At 35.7% G+C, this 24,174-nt stretch overlaps 1 protein-coding gene across 9 annotated transcripts in view; it reads left to right on the top strand.

Annotated features, from left to right (window-relative positions):
• Positions 1–24,174, top strand: part of LOC136841650 (protein arginine N-methyltransferase 6-like) — a 142,588-nt gene that overhangs the window by 28,976 nt on the left and 89,438 nt on the right. For 7 of the 9 annotated variants that reach the window (XM_067108783.1, XM_067108780.1, XM_067108782.1 and 4 more), the window contains exon 3: positions 10,914–11,173. In XM_067108783.1, the coding sequence (XP_066964884.1) occupies positions 10,914–11,173 (260 nt within the window). Of the gene's footprint in view, positions 1–4,815; positions 4,854–10,913; positions 11,174–24,174 lie in introns of all 9 variants that reach the window. The other 2 variants (XM_067108788.1, XM_067108787.1) reach the window with 1 other exon arrangement.

Below are 24,174 nucleotides of genomic sequence, written 5' to 3'. Positions count from 1 at the left end.
GTCTTTTTTTCTCATTGCCTGAAGTTTAGTATGCAACCATCAGGAATGAAAAAATATCATTATCATATATAAATATTGCAATATATAACAGCACGAAAAAAAATTTCATATATAATTGTATACAAATCGCCCTGTGAGCAAAATGGTTAAAGATAATGAGCTATTTTTTTTTTTTTTTCGTTGTATTGTACACTAAATAGCGATGATTTTGGTATATAACAAATTGTAAAACGATCAAAGCATCAAAAAACGATGCATGAATTCATAACGCGCGGACGTAAAAAAAAAGTTTTTTCAAAAATTCACCATGAATCGAAATATTGTGCTAGAGACTTCCCGTTTGTTGCCAAATGAAGGTAAATGATTGAATATTACTAGAATGTAAGAGTTTTAGCTTACAATTGCATTTTTCAAACATTTCGGTCGAGTCAAAGTTGACCGAAGGTTGAAATTTTGGCACATCGTGATTTATATGAAAATATTTCAAAACTGATAAAAGCTACAACCATGAGTTATTTTTTGTTGTATTCTACATGAAATTGCACACATTTTCATATATAAAACTTTATGTAACGGTTAATATAAAATGGTGCAAAAATTACGACAGTGACTAAAGAAATTCTGAGATTTTCAGCAGAGTTAGAGAGGACGTAAGGAAAAGGTTTTTTTTCAAAAATTCACCATAAATCAAAATATTGTGCTAGAGACTTCTCATTTGTTGCAAAATGAAGGTAAATGATTGAATATTACCAGAATGTAAGAGTTTTAGTTTACAATTGCATTTTTCGACCATTTTGGTCATGTCAAAGTTGACCGAAGGTTGAAATTTTAGCACTTATCGTGATTTATATGAAAATATGTCAAAAATGATAAAAGCTACAGCCATGAGTTATTTTTTGTTTTATTTTACATGAAATTGTGCACATTTTCATATATAAAACTTTATATAACGGCTAGTAGAAAACTGTGCAAAAATTACGACAGTGACTAAAGAATTTCTGAGATTGTAAGAGCCTGACGCCATCTCTTCCAAACACTTGTGCGTTCGTGTGTTCGTCGTCCATCGGAGTGGCGAGACATTTGGCGTCTTCACAAACAGAAACATGCACACAGTTTGATACAGAATGTTCGTTGGAACATTATGAGTACATGATTAGAATGCTTGCATGGCAGTGCAAGTAGTGGTGATTGTACATACATCAAGACAACAATGGTTAGGGAGAAACAGACGGAAATATTGTATGGTTGAAATCGCATTCCTTTAGAGAAAGAAAACGAGATGCTCTTGTTGCCTTGTCCACTCCGATGGACGACGAACACACACGTGTTTAGAAGAGACGGCGTCAGGCTCTTACAAGATTTTCAGCAGAGTTAGAGCGGACGTAAGGAAAAAGTTTTTTTCAAAAATTCACCATAAATTGAAATATTGTGCTAGAGACTTCTTGATTGTTGCAAAATGAAGTTAAATTATTGAATATTACTAGAATGTAAGAGGTTTAGCTTACAATTGTGAAATGGTCGAGTCAAAGTTGACCGAAGGTTGAAATTTTGGCACTTATTGTGATTTATATAAAAATAGTTCAAAACTGAGAAAAGCTACAGCCATGAGTTATTTTTTGTTGTAATCTACATGAAATTGCACACATTTTCATATATAAAACTTTATGTAACGGCTGATACAAAACAATGCAAAAATTACAACAAAGTGACTAAAGAAATTCTGAGATTTTCAGCAGAGTTAGCGTGCACGGACGTAAGGAAAAAGTTTTTATAAAAAATTCACCATAAATTGAAATATTGTGCTAGAGACTTCTCATTTGTTGCAAAATGAAGGTAAATGATTGAATATTACTAGAATGTAAGAGTCTTAGCTTACAATTGCATTTTTCGGCCATTTCGGTTGAGTCAAAGTTGACTGAAGGTTGAAATTTTGTCACTTATCGTGATTTATATGAAAATATGTCAAAATTGATAAAAGCTACAACCATGAGTTATTTTTTATTGTATTCTACATGAAGTTGTACACATTTTCATATATAAAACTTTATGTAAAGGCTAATAGAAAACGGTGCAAAAATACAACAAAGTGACTGAAGAATTTCTGAGATTTTCAGCAGAGTTAGCTGATGCTTGCTTTTGGGATAAGAAAGAAATTCGCGCATGCGCAGCTGGGTCACGCTTGTAAGGTAAACAAAACAACAGCGTGATCCGTGAACTCCCATCATCCCTCAAGGCGCGTGATTTAAAATTTTTTGCAAACGAGGCCTATAAGTATTTTTCCGCGAATATTTAAAAAAACTTTTCGTAGTCGGCATATTTTACGTCCACTTGACACCCGACAGACAACTTTTGTCGATGTAAAATACGTCCAGTCAGCGTTAAAGGGTTAATACCGATACAACAATATTTAGAAGGTATTTTTAAATTTCACGCTGGCGCAGGCAGCGGCGTACAATCAGGCAGCGAGAGAGACCAAATTAAAATATACCAACTTCTTTTCCTCCATGTCTTTATCCCATCTTCTAGTTAAAAAAGTAAAAGAGAATGATAAAAGTATTGTTAGTAAATACTCTTGCGAGAAACTGCTGTCTTGCTACTAAGTGAGTGGGATAACAAAAGCTGTTTTGCGTGTTTTTCAACCATCGTACAGTAGTAAACAATTACCATAGTTATGTTGCAAATGACGTTAAGTAGAATAGGACTGATATATTTTAACATTACGGTAAAAATATATTCGTTATGGATAAAAGATTAGCAAGGAAATATACTGCAAAATTTAAGCTGCAAGTTGTAGCTGAAGCTGAAAAAACAATGTTCAAGCTGCTAATGACCATAAATTATCATGCATCAGCAACATGGATGAAACTCGACCGTAAATTAAATTGGAGAGAAAGTATTTTAACCAAAACTACAGGGTATGAAAGAGCACATAATACTGCTGTTTTTACGCCGATAAAAGATAAATACGTAAAGCTTGTATTATGACGAAACCAAGTGAAAATAGCGAACGGAATCCTCATTTTTTTTTACACAAAACAAATATGCCCCCTAACGGCCAACGCCATCTATTAACGAAAAAAATAGCTAAATTAATTTCAAAACGAGACGTATTAAAGTTAAATTTCGACTTAAAAACACTTTTTATAACGAAAAATAACCTTGCTAACTAGAAGCAAGAAAAGCACTCTGAACTGAGTTAAATACGGCGAAATAAACTTGCCGCGAATCAGTTTACAAACCAAAACATTGATCGCTATGATCGCAGTTTATAATACAAAATCAGTATAAGAATATATACAATATTATTGGATACAGTGAGGTAAAGCATAACATTTTAAAAGATCCATGGAAAAGATGCATATTCGTTATGTTGATGTTTGTATAATACGATATTAATACGTGAATATAGAGTACAGTATAATGTAGGCTAGGCTGTATATGTATAAGATACAGTATACCATAATGTAGGCTAAGCTAATTCTTGCTTGTTATTCAATTTCTCTTTGTATTGAATTATCATAAGTCAGTCTGCATGAACATCCAGAATTAGCTGATATTAATAATTACTATACCGTATATGTATACAGTATACTTTATAGTGTAGGCTAGGCATTATTTGAGATAAGTTTTTCCAACAACCCCATCATAGTAGGATAATACCTGTACAGTATAAGTATTTTTAGATTGTGTGTGTGTGGTTGAACTATCAAAATAGGTAGTTCTAAGGGTTTTTAGAAGGGTTTTAAGTATTTGCGGACTTTAACTATTCGCTTGGGGGTGAGGGACGCATCTCCCTGCGAATACAGGGGGTTTACTTTATTGTCATATCAGTATTGCTTCATAACTTTGAAACCATCGAAACTGCTAACCCATCGCAAACTCGATTTATCATAAAATGAAATGTCATAAATGGGGAAATAATTTTATTTTGTATGTGCTCTATTTATTAATTTATTTTTCTTTTTTGTTAAGTGGTATCTCTTCTCTCTGTATTTCCCTCTACCTCCTCTTACTTCCTCCTAATGAACACCATATTCTTTGGAAGCTTGAATATCAAGTCGGTGGCCCCTGTGGACTTGTCCCATATGAATAGGTTTCATTTACTGAATACAGTAATAGTAATAACAATAAGAATACAAAAAAATTCCGCAAGTAGGTGAATTTTCCGCATCCAGACAGCCATACTGTTCAGTATTAATAATAATACTGTAAAAATAATCTGCCATTTCCTCGAATGTTTCCTCATTTTCACTGTCAGATGCTCTTATTTCTTCAAGTTCCTTCAAAATATCGTGTAGTGTCTTCAAAATTCTTGATTGCTTCAATGAAGGATTCATGACTATCAAAAACAAAAAAATGAACACTAAAATTAAATAAAGGCAAAAAAAAAAAAATAGAACTTGCCTAAATAATAAATGCAAAACCATGCAGTATTGTAAACTGTTACAAATTACATGGCAAGAGTAACTGTTTGATCAATGGTAACTAACCATTGATCAGCAGTAATTCGTAGTTAAAAAATTTTCAGGCTGAAAGCCAACCTAACCTACACAGAAAATATACATAGTTGTGTGAGTGATACAAAAACAAATAAAACAATTATTATCTCAGATAAAAATATAAAAATAAAGTAGAAAACCAAAAGTAACCAAATCTGCACATCTGTGTATTGAAGCAAAAAGCAAGACAGGAAATGCAAGAACAAATAATAATTTTTATGATAGTTTAGTTTGCATTGCTCAAGTCAGTACTTACTTTTCAACATTTTCCAAACAAAATTACCAAATCAATCAGCACTCATTTTTCATTTCCCAGGTAACATCCACAAAGCCTAGCCTACTGAAAACATGCAGGTATGTGTGGCGCTCGCTCTCTCTCTCTCTCTCTCTCTCTCTCGGTCTCTCCCCTTTGTCATTTGTTTCTCTGTGTAAGTATATATATTTACATATAAATAGATATACAGTATGTATGTATGTTTATAAATATTATATATATTATATATATATATATATATATATATATATATATATATATATATATATATATATATATATATATATATATATATATATATATATATATATATAAAGCATAAAAAATATACATAGATTACTCATACAGGTATTTGTGTACATCTACAATTTACTAAAAGGCTGGACATTTTAAATGACCAGTTAACGGGCCCAACAATAACATTAAGATTCTGGCCTTTATATCTGCTTCATTTTACTATTAAATAAGTTTGTAGTAACCTACGAAGCGTCATTTTATAACCAGCTTTTCTTCATAACACACAAAATGCATTAACCCTTAAACGCCTATTGGACGATCATCGTCGACTAAAATTGTCTGTTGGGTGCAGAGTGGACGTACCGTATGTCAACTACAAAAAATTTCAACCTTCGGTCAACTTTGACCCGACCGAAATGGTCGAAAAACGCAATTGTAAGCTAAAACTCTTACATTCTAGTAATATTCAATCATGTACCTTCATTTTGCAAATAAATTGAATTTTTAAAAAACTTTTTCTTAGTCTCTAATTCAATTTTGTCGTATTTTTGATTTATGGTGAATTTTTGAAAAAAACTTTTTCTTCTACGCACAGCAAAATCAACCCATGGTTGTAGCTTTATCAGTTTGGAAAATTTTCATAAAACCACGATCTTTTTAACCTCATTTTGTCGTAATTTTTGCATTGTTCTATATTAGCGTTGTCGTAATTACATAAAGTTTTATATATGAAAATGTGCACAAATTCATGTACAATACAGCAAAATACAACCCATGGTTGTAGCTTTTATCAGTTTGGAAATATTTTCATATAAACCACGATAACTGCCAAAATTTTAACCTTCGGTCAACTTTAACTCGACCGAAATGGTCAAAAAACGCAATTTTAAGCTAAAACTCTTACGATCTAGTAATATTCAATCATTTACCTTCATTTTGCAACCAATTGGAAATCTCTAGCACAATATTTCGATTTATGGTGAATTTCTGAAAAAACTTTTTCCTTACGTCCGCGCCAGAAATTCTTTAAATCACGCTGTCGTAATGTTTGCACTGTTTTATATTAGTCGTTACATAAAGTTTTATATATGGAAATGTGCAATTTCATGTAGAATACAACAGAAAATAACTCATGGTTGTAGCTTTTATCAGTTTTGAAATATTTTCATATAAATCACGATAACTGCCAAAATTTCAAGCTTCTGTCAACTTTAACTCGACCGAAATGGTAAAAAAACGCAATTATAAGCTAAAACTCTTACATTCTTGTAATATTCAATCATGTACCTTCATTTTGCAACAAACGGGAAGTCTCTAGCACAATATTTTGATTTATGGTGAATTTCTGAAAAAAAAAATCTTTTTCCTTACGTCTGCGCTCTGTAACTCTGCCGAACATCTCAGAAATTCTTTTCGTCATGTTGTCGTAATGTTTGCATCGTTTTACATTAGTCGTTACATAAACTTTTATATATGAAAATGTGCGCAATTTCATGTAGAATACAACAGAAAATAGCTCATGGTTGTAGCTTTTATCAGTTTTGAAATATTTTCACATAAATCACGATAACTGCCAAAATTTCAACCTTCGGTCAACTTTAACTCGACCGAAATGGTAAAAAAACGCAATTGAAGCTAAAAACTTACATTCTAGTAATATTCAATCGTTTAACTTCATTTTGCAATAAATTGGAAGTCTCTAGCACAATATTTCGATTTATGGTGAATTTTTTAAAAAAACATTTTCCTTACGTCTGCGCGGTAACTCTGCCGAACATCTCAGAAATTCTTTCATCTCGTTGTCGTAATATTTGCACCATTTTATATTAGTCGTTACATAAATTTTTATATATGAAAATGTGCGCAATTTCATGTACAATACAACAAAAAATAACTCATGGTTTTAGCTTTTATCGGTTTTGAAATATTTTCATATAAATCACGATAAATAGAAAAAATTCGACTTTGTCAACTTTAACTCGACCGAAATGGTCAAAAACTGCAATTGTAAGCTAAAACACTTACAGTCTAGTAATATTCAATCAGTTAGCTTCATTTTTCAACAAACGGGAAGTCTCTAGCACAATATTTCGATTTATGGTGAATTTTTGAAAAAACATTTTTTTTACGTCCATGCGTTACGAATTCATGCATCATTTTGTGATAATATTTTCTCTGTGTTGCTTTGATCGTTTTAAAATTTGTTATATACCAAAATCATCGCAATTTAGTGTACAATACAACTAAAAAAAATTAAGTCATGAGCTTTAACTGTTTTGCTTACAGCGCGATTTGTATACAATTATATACAAGTTTTTTTTTCGCTGTCATATATTCCAATATTTATATATGATAATGATCTTTTTTTCATTTCTGATGGTTGCATACTAAACTTCAGGCAATGACAAAAAAAATGAGCCAAAAATGAACTCTTAATCTCAAAAACTAAGTGTGCTGCGATTCTTTGAAAAAAACTTTTTTCCCGCTTCGGCGCTAACTCACCGAACACCGCCGGCATACGGGAGACTTTTTGTAAATAGGGCTTCGGCGTTAAAGGGTTAATATGAAAAACATCAATTTATAGAATGAAGAATTAGAGAAATTTATTTCTGATGATAGAAATTCATTTCTCGCTATAATGTTGTTCGGATTCCACAATAAGCTGTAGGTCCCATTGCTAGGTAACCGATTGGTTCTTCGCCACGTAAAATAAGTCTAATCCTTCGGGCCAGCCCTAGGAGAGCTGTTAATCAGCTCTGGTCTGGTTAAATTAAGGTATACTTTTTTTTTATAGAGAGTAAATAAACAGAATACAAGTCATCCCTTGGATAACTGGGTGAGACCAGTTGTGGTATCTTTGTTATTGTTATGTTTTGGGATGCCACCAACAGTGGTGCTAGATATTGCCTTGAAATTTTTTCTGATGGTAAATAAAAGAAAATGAATCGGTAATTTCAAGGGTAGACATTTCCCTATGGTGGTAAACCCGAGTCGTCACTCACACTTTAATTATACAGTAATTATCTCTTGTCACTCATGGTCAACAGACATAGCCAAAGGGTTGAGTGTTAGTGGCTCAGCATGTTTGTTGCATAGCTGTCCAAGCTCTATTGGACAGAACAGCATCTTGTCTAAGGTTTATGGTAGTGAAATGTTAGGTAACTGAGGAAGGATGACCAGTACTCTTTCTGTCCTGCAGTCTTTTTCCTCTTACCTGCCAACAGCTATATCCTCAGTGGTCAGGCCAGATGCAGACCGGTTACTCAAAATAGCTTTTGAACTTCCATTCACATAAGCAGTAGCTGTGACTTCTATCCCTCTTTAAACAAGGGGAGAAGAGGTGGGTGGTAGAGCATATATAACTGGAATTTCATGATATTATGGTACTTACTTAGCTGGTCTTCTCTAATTGCACAGGAAACTTTAATTTTCTTTTTTCTTAGAGTAGGGGTACAAACAATCCACACTTTGGCACAGGAGCCTGTCATCCTTTACATCACACATGCCAGGATGTACATGAGGTTAGAGTAGTCTTCCTTCCCCTGTTCACTTACTTAACTGGGAAGCTGAATTTCCCGGTGGGAGTTGAGTGCCAGTCAAGATCTCTGGACAATATCTCTCGCCAAAGAGTTGAGTCTTTATATAAAAGAGACAGGTATGTAATCTTGTAAGAAAAAATTGCCTTTATCCTTGATACTAGTTCTTTGCTAGTTACATCCTTGTGTGCCAAGGTCATACCCTCCTTCCCCCGTCTACATTTTGAGAGTCCTTTTTATATCCTGCTTCCAGATACTTTGCAATCTCATGTAATCAACTCTAACATCTGGTCCTGTGCTTTTATCCTTCAATGTATACTAGTATGCCTGTGTGTTCTATAGCTTTCATGTACAGCACTCTGATACTCTTGGATCTTCAATTGCTGTGTGTATGGCCATCCCTGCTTACATGTCTGTTCCTGTGCCCTTGACTGTTGCAGTGTTCTCAACCTTGACTTTCCGTCCTGTGTATGAACCCTCCTGCTTCCTGTTTGTCTTACTCCTTGGTTTCCTGTGTCTGTGTATCCACTGTCATGTATCTCGCCCCACTTTAGGAACTTTATTCGCTTTGGTGTCCACAGCTGCCACAATTACCGTAATGACTGTATCGGTATTGACTGCTGCACCTGCTCTTATTCCTGCTTCACCCTTGGTGCCTCAGTTTGTGGAGGTTCTTCTCAGGCTTTATCAATGCTTTTTACTGTCTCTGGGACTTGCAGTTCTGTTGCTTCATCTGTACAGGCCTTGCCTAATCTTGAGGCTTCACCTGGTGTTCTTGTAAGGTCCCCTCTACCAAAGAGTATTCTGAAGCTGCAGTGTGAAACTAGTCCCATGCTTGCTACTTGCAGCATGGGCTGTGTGGGTGGCCTCTTGTTTCCTTGGCTGCCACCTCAAGCAATTAGCCTTCTGGCTCCAAGTTTATTGTTCCACCTGCTGTGACTGTGCATTCTGTCTGTTTTTCTACCCCAAGCCCACATGGATTTGGCGCTTATTAATTGCTTACTTCTCCATGAACCTCCAAATAGGGGAGATTTCTTTGTGGTCATTACTAAGAATTTTTGTTGGAAGACCCTGACAAGGAGACTGTGGAGGACTTGCACATCCTCCAGAGTGAAGCATCCTTGGTTTTTCCAAAGGTAATAGGTCTCCTTGTTGTAGGGGAAGCTTTGGTGTGCTCTTCCTCTGCAGAGGACTGGAAACAATACCTGTTGCCCTGTGAGTGAGATTCTTCTTGATCAGCTCTGTCTCTAGTTGAGTAATTAGAGGAACCAATGTCAGTGTACATGGCTCTACACTTGCCTTCAAGTTAATTTTCTGCAACACTCTCAAGTAGAGTTATCCCTCTGGTATTACTCAGTATCCTTTGTCAGCTTGACTTCAGTCATGAACAATTTGTTGTGGTTCCTTCAGTTTGACCATCCTTTGGTGGAAGCTATCCCTGCTTCAGTCCTTTACTCCAGGAAATATGAGCTAGGCACAGTTGCCTTTTTCATAGGGATGGCTCTTAGATGCTGAAAGGCTGATATTCCCCCTAGTGCTTGGCTTTATAACCTAAATCTCATTCTTGTACCTTAGGCCTATACTGTAATGGTGTTCAAGCTGTGTACAGCACCAACAATACAGGTTTACATCCTGAGTAAGGTTCAGGATGGGCTTATGCTGGAAAAGAGATGCTTTAAATGCACCCCCTCCCCCTTTCACACCCTTCATAACAGTAGACAGAACTAACAGTGTTCATGCTGGTTGGGCAGATGTAGGCGAGTTACATGACTAAGCACCTGTCCGAAGATTTTGGTCTGATGATGTGTTGAATAATGATGCTTCTGTCTGTAAACCTTGATTTCTCTTGTTACAGGAAAGACAGGTTTCCTGCAGTCTTTCCTAGAGTAGGGTTCAGCATAGGGAACCAAACTCTGGCACAGATGCCTGGCTGTATAGAATGTTACTGAAGTCATGCTTCCCCTGCTCATAACACTTGACTGGGATGTGGCAGAGGTTAATAACCTCAGGTTCTGATTCCTTCTGAAAAGTGGGTTTACTCACCTGTTAATGAGGAAACTTGAACTATGAACCAGGTGTTAACTGCAGGTTAATGAAAATGAGTGTAGTTGCAAAACATTACCCAGTATTAAGGAAATATGGAGATAGGTGAAAGTTAGGTGAAATTAGTATTTAATGTAAGTCGAGCCTTTGGAACTCACTTTGATGATGGATGTTTGGAGCACATCCTCAAGTATTCTCTGGAGTGAAGCCACTAGACTTAGGTACCATTCAAAAGTGCTTTTTATTTACTACAGTATTTTTATACTGCAGTATTTTTATTAATTGGTGTAAACCTGTTAAACTTTTTTTTTTTTTTTTTTTCAGTTCATATTCAGATGTGGAGCTTCATAGGACAATGATTGAAGATACAGTAAGGACAAATGCTTATCAACAAGCAATCTTTCAAAATATGGAGGAATATATTCATGGAAAAGTTGTGGTTGATGTAGGCTGTGGGACAGGTATCCTTAGTATGTTTTGTGCCCAGGCTGGTGCAAAAAAGGTTTATGCTATTGATGCTTCCAAGATAGCAGTGCATGCCAAACAGTTGGTTGAAGCGAATGGGTTTAGCAACATCATAACAGGTAAATATAATTTACTATAATCTTTGTTGTATGTGTTTTAAGAAAAAGAATTTGTTAGTAAGAAATGCATATTGTATATCTATCTCACTCTTATGTTTGAAAATTTAATTTTGATCTTTGTGTACAAGTTACAGCTATTTATAGATACTGTACTGCACACCATTTTCATGGCTTCGATGTGTAGAAAAGTATTGCATAGAAGAGGAAATTGAGTAAATGAGCAGATAGTATATTATTTTGATAATTTAATCCTGTATAAAATATATTCCAACAATTAACAAGCCTTGCACCAGCATTGTTTTCATCTGTCAGTCTGTCAGATTTAAAACTTGGTTTATATGGTCTTTGTTGGTACAGTAATTAGACCTGAAAGGAGGTATCGTTTACAGTCTGGCACAGTGTAGACGGTACTAAAGGATGAGTACGTGAAAAATTTACATTATACACACCATAACCATGATGGAAGTTGTTTGAATATTTATTGAAATATGTTATTTGGGGTGGATAATATCTCTGATAAAGATAGCTTATACAGTATCTATGCCAGTAAGCGAATTGACTTTCAAACAAAAGAAGATCGAATGGCTGACCACAGATGACTGTCTAGTACACCTGTTCTCCAGCAGGTGTGTTTCAAATGTTTCAGCTATTGTCAGAATTCTCCTAGCCACCCTTGTGTACAGGTATTTCCCTATTTACAATGTGTCATTTTACGATAAATCAAGTTTGCGATGGGACTGCAGTTCCAGTGGTTTCAAAGTTACGAAGCAATACCGATAAGACAATATTGAAAATATTTTAAATTTCGTGCAAGATGGGCACAGGCAGCAGCAATACAGTGGCATCATGAATTTCTTGGAGTTTAATGTTTATGGTACGTTAATTCATATTTTATGTTTATGATTCAGTCATTCATATTTCATTAAAGGATGTGTATGTGCAGCACTGAGAAAGAGAGAGAGAGAACTGAAACATGTTTACATTAAAGCCTAATACTTTAACACATGCACTCTTACACTATTTTGTTTATATTTTGTGCTATAGTATTCTCGTTTATATTTTTACTCCATTTTCTCTTTTTTCGTAAACCAAATTATAAATGTAATCAGGTTCGTAGGGTACGTACATATGCACACACTCAGTTCCATGCCATTAGTGAACTTGGTACAGCTGTTGGATTTTGTCTTGCCTACATATGAAATAAGCATTTCATTAACCCTTAATCGCCTACTGGACGTATCATACGTCGACTAAAATTGTCTGTTGGATGCCGAGTGGACGACCGCACGTCGACTACAAAAATTTCAACCTTCGGTCAACTTTTGACTCGACCGAAATGGTCGAAAAAACGCAATTGTAAGCTAAAAAACTCTTACATTCTAGTAATATTCAATCATGTACCTTCATTTTGCAACAAATTGGAAGTCTCTAGCACAATATTTTGATTTATGGTGAATTTTTGAAAAAACTTTTTCTCATGCACGGGCGGTAACTCAGCCGAAAATTTCATAAATTCTTTTGTCATTTTGTCGTAATTTTTGCACTGTTCTATATAAGCCGTTACATAAAGTTTTATATATGAAAATGTGCGCAATTTCATGTAAAATACAACAAAATACAACCCATAGTTGTAGCTTTTATCAGTTTGGAAATATTTTCATATAAACCACGATAACTGCCAAAATTTCAACATTCGGTCAACTTTGACGTGACTGAAATGGTAAAAAATCGCAATTGTAAGCTAAAACTCTTACATTTTATTAATATTCAATAATTTACCTTCATTTTGCAACCAGTTGGAAGTCTCTAGCACAATATTTCGATTTATGGTGAATTTTGAAAAACTTTTTCCTTACGTCCGCGCAGAAATTCTTTAACACGTTGTCGTAATGTTTGCACTGTTTTATATTAGTCGTTACATAAAGTTTTATATATGGAAATGTGCAATTTCATGTAGAATACGACAGAAAATAACTCATGGTTGTAGCTTTTATCAGTTTTGAAATATTTTCATATGAATCACGATAACTGCCAAAATTTCAAGCTTCGGTCAACTTTAACTCTACCGAAATGGTAAAAAAAACGCAATTATAAGCTAAAACTCTTACATTCTAGTAATATTCAATCATGTACCTTCATTTTGCAACAAACTGGAAGTCTCTAGCACAATATTTTGATTTATGGTGAATTTCTGAAAAAAATAAATCTTTTTCCTTACGCCTGCTCGCGTAACTCGGCGAACATCTCAGAAATTCTTTTCGTCATTTGTCGTAATGTTTGCATCGTTTTACATTAGTCGTTACATAAACTTTTATATATGAAAATGTGTGCAATTTCATGTAGAATACAACAGAAAATAGCTCATGGTTGTAGCTTTTATCAGTTTTGAAATATTTTCACATAAATCACAATAACTGCCAAAATTTCAACCTTGGTTAACTTTAACTCGACCGAAATGGTAAAAAACGCAATTGTAAGCTAAAACTCTTACATTCTAGTAATATTCAATCGTTTACCTTCATTTTGCAATAAATTGGAAGTCTCTAGCACAATATTTCGATTTATGGTGAATTTTTGAAAAAACATTTTCCTTACGTCTCTTGCGCTGTAACTCTGCCAAACATCTCAGAAATTCTTTCGTCTCGTTGTCGTAATATTTGCACCGTTTTATATTAGTCGTTACATAAAGTTTTATATATATGAAAATGTGCGCAATTTCATGTACAATACAACAAAAAATAACTCATGGTTGTAGCTTTTATCAGTTTTGAAACATTTTCATATAAATCACGATAAATAGAAAAAAATTCGACTTTCGGTCAACTTTAACTCGACCGAAATGGTCGAAAACTGCAATTGTAATCTAAAACACTTACAGTATAGTAATATTCAATCAATTAGCTTCATTTTTCAACAAACGGGAAGTCTCTAGCACAATATTTCGATTTATGGTGAATTTTTGAAAAACATTTTTTACGTCCGCACGCTACTTAATTCATGCATCATTTTGTGATAATATTTTCTCTGTGTTGCTTTGATTGTTTTAAAATTTGTTATATACCAAAATCATCGCAATTTAGTGTACAATACAACTAAAAAAAATTAACTCATTAGCTTTAACCGTTTTGCTTACAGCGCGATTTGTATACAATTATATACAAGTTTTTTTTTTCGCTGTCATATATTCGAATATTTATATATGATAAGATTTTTTTTATTTCTGATGGTTGCATACTAAACTTCAGGCAATGACGAAAAAATCAGCCAAAAATGAACTCTTAATCTTAAAAACTAAGTGTGCTGTGATTTTTGAAAAAACTTTTTCCGCTTCAAGCGCTAACTCACCGAACGCTGCCAGCATACGGGAGACGTTTTTGTAAGTAGGGCTTTGGCGTTAAAGGGTTAAGTAACTTACCAAGTAATTACAAGCTGAGGTTTCTAACTTGTGCAGCAGCCTTTTTAACAATTCGCTGTAACGCTTCTATTTTTTTTGCGTAGTTGGCAAGCTCCATCCACTATCAGAGCACTCGGGGAAACAACCAGGCGGTTCAATTGCTCTGCTGCAGTTTATCGTACTTTGACGCTATTGCAGCAGCTTTTTCTCTTGCTTTTCGGTTGTCTTAAAGGGACTTAGGTGAAGTGTTATTACTTTATTTTGAGTATTCTTCAAGCTTTGATCATCTTATTAGCTTTTAGGTTCAGGATACTAATTTTTTACATATTATGTCTGATTCTAGTTACTTTAGTTTTTGCTATTGCAGTGAAGGTTGTAAAACAGATTGACTAAATCGTGCTATGATTCACATACAGTTTACAGTAAGTGTAGGGGGCAGGTGTAGTAAGGAGAAAACTTGTGCTGAATGCAATGATTGGGATGAGAAAAAGTGGAAAGTACTTGATCTCACCTAGACTAGTTAGAAAGGGATAGGAAGAGGAAAGTGGCTTCTAGAGCTGAGAGATGGCTTGCACTTAGCCTAGAAACTACTCCTAAACCTAGTTTAGAAACTAGTCCTGCTATTCCTTCTACTCCTATTCCTGCCTTTTCTCCTTTTACTTACCCTCCTACTATTCATCCACCTACTCCCATATAAAGTGTTTGCTAAAAAAAAGTGGTGAGTAACAGAGTAGCAAGTGGGGGAGGTGGCTACCCGTCCTGTCATATCTCCAAGACGAAGTTCCCTGTCATACTCTCCTTAACTTGGAAGAAGACATACCTAAAGTTCAAGAGAGGCCAAGGGAGTTTGCCCACAGCTAGTCACCCCCCTCAGTCAAGCCTGTTGAACGTTCCCAGGTATCGACAGACAGCCGCTGGAAATTTGTTTTATTGGATGTTCACCAGTTGTCGTCTAGTTTGTAGGATTCTGGCGCTGATAGAAGGCGATGCAAACGCTTTCTTGATTCATCACGTCCGCCGAAGAGAACTGCAGATGATGGTGGTCGCCATTCTCTGCTACCTGTTAAGTGTGTTACAGATATAATGGACATTGTATTACTCAATGTAAAGTTAATTTTATACCCTTAGTTTCAGTAGACTATAACAATAAAGAAATATCAAAAGGTAAGTGAATGATAATACGACAGTACAAAAGTTAAATACAGGCAGTCCCCGGTTTACGACTGGTCTGGCTTATGACGTTCTGAGGTTACGACGCTTTTCAAATATATTCATCAGAAATTATTTCCCGCTTTACGACGCATGTTCCGGGGTTATGATGCGTCGTATGCTGATCCAATGGAAGAAATATTGCTCCAAAACGGCAAAATAATCAAAATTTGGAGGTTTATTTGATGAAAAACTCAGTAAAAATGCAGTTTACATCGTTTTCAATACACCCAAAGCATTAAAAGTAAGGTTTTCTTAGGATTTTTGACAATTTTTCGTTTTACGACAATTTTCAGTTTACAGTGCAGCGTAAAAACAGAACCCCCGTCATAAACCGGGGACTGCCTGTATTATTATTTAAAAATTATTTACAGCAAACTAGAAAACAAGTACAATTTGACAACTACGTATCAGAAAAGTATATTATTATGAATTGGAAACCTTGGCACAAAATACAATTTGTTATTCAACCCCTACAATACAGGCAGTCCCCAGTTAATGGCAATCCGGTTTTATGGGGCTTGTCTAGTGATGAAAATTGGCAGTTTTCGGCGCTGAGAATCGCCGATTTCCGCTTATCGGCACCGATAATCGGGTATTGGCGCCAATACATACCTAACAGAGACGCTAATAAGCCCCAAAAAGCTCCGAAAATCGCCGATTTTCGGTTATCACACCAACCCCGCCGATAACCAGGGACTGCCTGTACAAAACTTATACTTAGCCTATTGACATGTCAAAGAAGGTAAACTGCTTCCCTGCCGGATACCAGGTTCTGGTGAGCTGAGTGGAGACTGACGATAGAAGTGAAACAGTAGTCGAAGAAATATAAGTTGGGTGGAGATAGAGTAAAAGCAAGGAGTTTAAAGACAGTAACAACCATTATTTCAGAAGGACAATAGAAAAATGGTATACAGAGGGGAAACAATCAGACAAAATATAAACACGAAACTTAATTATACAATAAAATGTGGAAGATCAAGCCCAATGGAGTGGCTTGATCATAGTTGAGCACCTTCCATTTCCTGAGAAGGCTGAGAATGGGCACGTGATAAGGCATCCGCGAACATGTTGTCGCTGCCCTTAAGATGCTTGATGTGAAGATTGAAGTTCTGTAAGTATAAAGCCCACTGAAGCAAAAGTTGATTATGAGCCTTTTTGCGCCTCAAAAAGATCAAAGAGTTGTGGTCAGTGTAAACTAGAATAACCGAGACTCCCTGTAAGTAACACTTATTTTTCTGGAGAGCAGGAACTAAGCTTAATAGTTCCTTCTCTATAGTGCTGTAGGATAGCTGATGAATGTTGAATTTACTAGAAGTATAGCTGACTGGATGGAGTATCCCATCTGATTCCTGCAGCAACACTCCCCCAGCACCTGTGTCACAGGCATCTACTTTCAAAGAGAAGGGTTTAGAAAAACTAGGGCTTTTTAAACCTGGTTCACTACTCAAAAAACATTTTAAGTGGTCAAATGCTGCCTGACATCTTCCATCCCAATCATATTCCCTCTTAGAACTGGTGAGATCATGTAAAGGGGCAGCTACAGATGCAAAATTTCGGCAGAACCTCCTATAATATGAAACCATACCCAAGAATCTTTTAAGAGATTTCTTAGTCTTGGGTTCTGGGTAATCAAGTATGGCGTTGACATTGGCAGTTTTAGGCCTAACATTACCTCCACCAACAATATGCCTCAAGTAGGAAACAGTAGCCTGACCAAATATGGACTTTTTCAAATTGATTGTTAACTTAGCTCCCCTTAATCTTTCCAAGAGCTTGATCAAACGCTGCATATGCTCCTCCCAAGAATCTCCTACTACCACTATATCATCTAAATATGCATATACCCCTTCTAAACCTTGGATTGTGTAGTTAATAATACACTGAAATGTGGAGGATGCATTGGTTAAGCCAAAGGGCATGACACATACTGAAATAACCCAAAAGGGGTATAAAAGCAGATATAAGCTTTGCTTTAGGTGTTAACTCTACCTGATAATACCCCTTGAGGAGACCTATTTTTGTTACATACTTAGCCTGGCCCACCAATTCTATGAGGTCATCTAGCCGTGGTGAAGGGTAACTATCCTTAACAGTAACAGAGTTTACTCTCCTGTAATCTGCCATCCTCCTTTGGTACCAACAGACAGGGAGATGCCCACGGTGACTTGCTAGGTTTAGCTAATCCAGTTCTCTGAAGATAGTTTACTTCTTCTCTAAGTACTAGTTTTTTGGCAGAGCTGATGCAATAAGGGTGCTGCTGTATTGGAATAGTTCCTGGTAGAAGGTCTATGTCATGGGTGAGAACTGTGCATCGACCTGGATTTTCCCCATAAAGGTCCAAGAAAGAGTTAACGAGGTTTTGGAGTTCCTGTGACTGATGAGAAGAAAGATGCTGCAAGGAATATTTTATGTCTTTTAGAGCAGCACAATTGTCTACTTGAACGCCAAGAATTAACAAAATCAGGTTCATTACTTCAGGTCTCTGAAGCTTATTAAAATTAACGCTTACAATTTTTGTCTCCACAACCAGTTTCAGAATTCCTTGAATGATACCTTTTAAGCAAATTACACGGATAAGTCGATTTTTTTTTTTTTTTTTTTTTTTCTATCAGGAATTTCAATCACACTTGTATTGTTATTAACAGTTTTAATTACCTTATATGGACCAAAGAACTTTGATGTAAAGGGTGACCTAGAGATTGGAAAATATGCCAACGCCAGATCCCTTGCATTAAATTTTCTAATTTTTGCTTTCCGATCATGAAGGTCTTTCATCTTCATCTGAGCTTTGCATAGATTTTCACTGGCTATTTTACGGACCTTGGAAAATGTTTCTTTTAATTTATCCAAATATTGTTGTACAGTTACAGTCTGGTTAGAGCTAGGAGGTTTCAGACCATTCATCTTTAATTAATGCAAGGGGCCCTCCTGATAATCTTCCATAGACCATCTCAAAAGGCGAAACACCAAGTGATTCCTGGGATGACTCACGTATGGCAAACAACAATATTTAATTCCCTCATCCCAATCAAGACTACTTGCTAAACAAAACTTCTTTAACATGCTTTTAAAGGTTTGATGACATCGTTCAAGGATTCCCTGAGATTCCGGATGATATGCGGATGATAAACTGTGATTAATATTCAACTCCTTAAGGATTTCGGAAAAGAGATTACTTGTAAAATTAGAACCACGATCAGTCTGGATATCCTTTGGGATCCCATAAGTAGAAAAGAAACTTAAAAGGTGTTTTGCAATATTTTTAGCACATACATTCTTAGAGGAATGGCCTCTGGAAAACAGGTGCTGGGACACGTGAGGGTTAATAAATACTGGTTACCACCTTTTGTCTTGGGTAAGGGTCCAACACAGTCTATTTCTAATTTCTCAAAGGGTTCGTGTAGAACTAATACAGGCTGTAAAAGAGCTTTAGGAATTACCTGTTTAGGTTTGCCAGCTGTTTGGCATACATGACATGTCTTTATGAAATCTCTTACATCCTTCCTTAAATTAGGCCAATAGAATTTATCAAGTATCTTGTAATAAGTTTTACAGTTTCCCAAATGACCACCTGGATCATCGTAAGCAATTTCCATTATACGAGTACGTACTGAAGTAGGGACAACAATTTGGTGTTTTTCACTCCATGTGTCAAGATTTGAATACTTAGGGCGGCGGTAAAAGCGCATTAAGATATCATTATTCTGATAAAAGTAAGGAGATTTATTAAAAAATTTCATATCAACAGACTTATCATGCAAACAATATAAAGATGGATCAGACCTCTGAGCAACTATAAGTTTATCCCTGGACATTGTATTACTTAAAAGATCTCTATCTACTTCAACTTCAGGGACATTTGCTTTCTCTCCAGCTTGGGATCGAGTAACTATATGGGTTGGGGCTTGGTCAGTATCTACTTTCTCATCATTCGTGTCATTCACTGGAATATCAAGAGACAATCAAATTTGGAATGATTAGTTTCCCAGCTAAATTGTTGTCTAATAACAGTGCAACCCCTTCTACTGGCAATTCTTTATCAATCACCCCTAGTTCAACTTTTCCTTTTACAAGCGGACAGTCAAGGTAGACATTTGCAAGAGGAATTGATGATATTCCAGTTAGATCCTTCACAACAACTTTCTCACCAGTTAAATTCTTCTTAACATTAGGTAAATCCTTATTATACAACAAAGTTAAAGCAGCCCCAGTGTCTCTTTATATAGTGACCTTATTCATTTGTCCTCCCCCCCCCAAGGTTATAAACCCTTCAGACTTAAAGTCATCAAACACATCAGATACATTTGCATATACATGCAAAACAGGTTTACTCTGGGAGGTTGGAAAACTTACTTTAGGTTGCATAAAAGAATTGTGGAATTTATCAGATCCTTTATATTTAGCTTCTTTACAATTACGAATTGTATGTCCCTCTCTCTTACAATAACTACGTTTAACCTTGTCAGGAACTTTGGGATTATCATCTGAAATCTGTTGGGGTTTTACTGAAACTGGTTTTACAAAAGTCTCAGCTCGTTGATCGGGAACAAACCTATGGACTAATGAATAAATATCAAGGAAGCAGCCTTCAATAAATTCTTTTCTTGCCTATCTTCAATATAAAGCATTACATTAGGGGGAAGTTTCCTTTAAAATTCTTCGAGAACAATTAGATTCATTAGGTCATCTAAAGTAGTTACTTAAGCCCATTTCTTAAACGCTCTAAGCTTGTCAGAAGCAAATTCTTGAAAAGTTTGAGTGTTGGATTTACATAGGTTACGAAATGCTTGTCGATATCCTTCTGTTATGGAAAATGCGTCTAAAATTGCCTTTTTAACTTGTTCATAGTCATTAGTATTGTCTAGATGCCTAACAACCTTAGGAGCTTTACCTGACAATTTAGGTTTAATGAGCCATACCCACTGTTCAACAGGCCAAAGCAGTTTCTTCAAATGTCCTAAAATAATCTTCTGGATTGTACTCTGTGAAGAGGGGAACTAATTTTATATTTTTTGTTAAGTCAGAGAGTAATGATTCTTTTTCAGATTGCCTAGATTTGAGATTAGTATCAGCCTTCTCTTGTTCTACCTTATGAGCTAAACTAGCTTGTAATTCTAACCTAGTTTTCTCCATTTCCTCTCTAGAAGCTTGCAAAGATGATTCTTCTTGTTTTACCTTAACAGCTAAACTAGCTTCTAATTCTAACCGAGCTTTCACCATTTCAAACTTTTCTCTTTCTTCTTGTAGAGATAACTGCTTTTTCTCTGTTTCTTCTTTTAGAGATAACTCTATTTTCTCTCTAACAGCTTGTAAAGCTAATTCTTCTTGTTTTAAAGATAACTGCGCTTTTTTACGCTCTACTGCAAGACGTCCAAACTCTAGCTTTTGTTCAACTGTAAGGAAAGTAGATTCTGGAACAAGATACTGTCTAGCTTCAATACCCAGGGACCCAATATGCATATGATGCTCTATTATAACCTTCCTAATCATTTACCTTCATTTTGCAACAAACGAGAAGTCTCTAGCACAATATTTCGATTTATGGTGAATTTTTGAAAAAAACTTTTTCCTTACATCTGCGCGCGCTAACTCTGCTGAAAATCTGAGAAATTCTTTAGTCATTTTGTCATAATTTTTGCACCATTTTCTATTAGCCGTTATATAAAGTTTTATACATGAAAATGTGTGCAATTTCATGTAGAATACAACAAAAAATAACTCATGGTGTAGCTTTTATCAGTTTTGAAATATTTTCATATAAATCATGATAAATAGAAAAAATTCGACCTTCAGTCAACTTTAACTCGACCGAAATGGTTGAAAAATGTAATTGTAAGCTAAAACTCTTACATTCTAGTAATATTCAATCATTTACCTTCATTTTGCAACAAACGGGAAGTCTCTAGCACAATATTTCGATTTATGGTGAATTTTTGAAAAAAAACTTTTTTACGTCCGCACGTTACAAATTCATGCATCATTTTGTGATAATATTTTCTCTGTGTTGCTTTGATCGTTTTACAATTTGTTATATACCAAAATCATCGCAATTTAGTGTACAATACAACAACAAAAAATAAATCATTAGCTTTAACCGTTTTGTTCACAGCGCGACTTGTATACAATTATATATGAAATTTATATATGATAATGATATTTTTTCCACTTTGATGGTTGCATACTAAACTTCAGGCAATGACAAAAAAGGAGCCAAAAATGAAGTCTTAATCTTAAAAACTAAGCGTGCTGTGATTTTTTGAAAAAAACTTTCTTACCACTTCAGCTCTAACTCTCAAACCCCGCCGGCATACAGGAGACACTTTTGTAAATAGACACTCGGTGTTCAAGGGTTAAGGTGCTTTGTTTTGGCTTGTGTACAGTGCCTTAAGCATTCCCTAGGAATTTGTAGCCCATATGCAAATAGTGTCGTCTTTTAGGAACAAGAATTCTACTGAGTCAAGTAGTTCAAGCTGGCCAACTCTGCCAACAGTATTCCGAAAGCCAAGGATCCGTTGCTTCACCTGGCTCAGTCTGTGCATTATGATTTTCTGTAGCCTTATCTAACTTCTCCTCAGTCCATTCTTTATTTGGGGATGAGGGTAAGCTCTTGCAATTTGCAGGCTTTTGTGTTTGCGAGATGGAGCCTGCCTAAGGAGTGGTCATTACATCTGCGAGTCCAACAGTTGCTGTGGAATTAGAAAAGTGCTCAGACATGGACGTTTTAGCATGTGGATGAACAGGAATGACCAGTATACTACTTCTCCTTGGAGGGCCCTCTTTGGTTACTGTAAGAAAAGTACTGAACAAATTTCAATAATTGCTCAGTGACTCCCATAGAGCCCTAGTAGCCTCAGAGGGAGGGAATGATTTTCTGACTTTCTAACTCTTAGTGGATGTCAGTTGTATTCTTCTATTAAGGAGAAATTGACCCAAACTACTGAATTCCCTGCAGTTCCACTACCTTCTGCATCCCAAACTTAACCGCTTGGAGATGCTTAACTGTCTCCTTCCAGTATGGTGGTTTTCAAAGGTATCTTGAATTCTACCCTTAAGCAAGTGGAAAAGCCCATGGCCTTTTCTCAGAAGCAGGGTTTTGTGTATTTCCCTGGGTGCTGTTGTAGAGGAATTTTCAGCACCCATACCCCTGTAGACATCAAAGCTTCTCTGCTTTCTTAGATATAATAAGAGTCTTGCCATCTGCTTTCAGGAGTACAGTTCCATCCTTTCCTTGGCATTGTGTTGTGTGCAATTGTATCTGGCTAAGGATCAGCACCTTAAGGTGTTGAGATCATTTAAGACTAAATCCCCTAGAGCTTGGTATGAATCTTTGGAATAAGGATGTAGTTCCAAAATTTATCTTCAGATCCTTTTGAGCCTCTGAATGAATTCCATTGAAGTATTTACTATGAAACACTCGCTTTGTTAGCACTATCGGCAAGTAAAAGGTTAAGTTTATTGCAAGCTCTCTCCTTAAGGCTGTTGTAAAGGGAATACTATTTTACTTTTTTTTTTTTTTTGGGGGGGGGGTGCGTAGAGGTGAGGATGAGTATAAGGCTAAGTTTTTCTGAGAATTGTAAGATTTCTAAATTCAACCTTCTTGCTGGAGAAAGAAGAGGAAACACTTCTCTGTCCTTTTAGAGCAATGAAAAGTTATTTAGATAGAGTAAGCCTGGAAGAGGCCAAGTTAACCTTTTGTTTTGTGGTATTAAGAACTTATATTCACAAATATTTAAGGTATTTTGAGTGGCATAAACAGGCTCCTTTTCATGTAACGATCAATGCCCCAAAGGTTATTTTAAAGCCAAGGGTCATGGTCTCATACACAATAAATGCGGAGAATAACACTCAGAGGATAACGAAAAATACTAATTAAACTCAGGTAATTTTTACAATTAACCTTAAGCCTAATAAACCCCACAAAAAACTGGATTAAGTTTCACAATACCATTTACATAAAATATACTCTTTCACATGATAGGCAAAGAGACAGTTTCTTTGGGGAGGAGGAAGGAGAGCAATGTATTTCTATAAAGTTCTGAAACTTAGTAGAAGACAATGAAATGGGGAGAGAACCTTAATCCTAAATTGCACAAACCACAATATTTACTTACATAATAAATTACTCAAACATAGACCATTCTGAATATAAGTTAATCAACACCCAGGGTGATGACACTGAATTTAATCTATAGAAATGGCAGCACCACATGTCGCTGTCCAACAATGGTCCCAGAGTCACAAATGGGTCTGACAGATTCAGATGTTTTCACAACTCCGGTGGTTAGCAGGATGAAGGCACATGGGACTAGGGGAAAGGCAGGCTGCCCTTTCAAGGGCAACAAGTGAGTCCAGCGATGAAAAGGCATAAAGACAAAGAGGAGCACAGGCAGTGCCC

This window comes from Macrobrachium rosenbergii, chromosome 9 (assembly GCF_040412425.1).
Source record: "Macrobrachium rosenbergii isolate ZJJX-2024 chromosome 9, ASM4041242v1, whole genome shotgun sequence".
Lineage (NCBI taxonomy): Eukaryota > Metazoa > Arthropoda > Malacostraca > Decapoda > Palaemonidae > Macrobrachium > Macrobrachium rosenbergii.
This window is presented reverse-complemented; position numbering and strand designations above follow the sequence as displayed.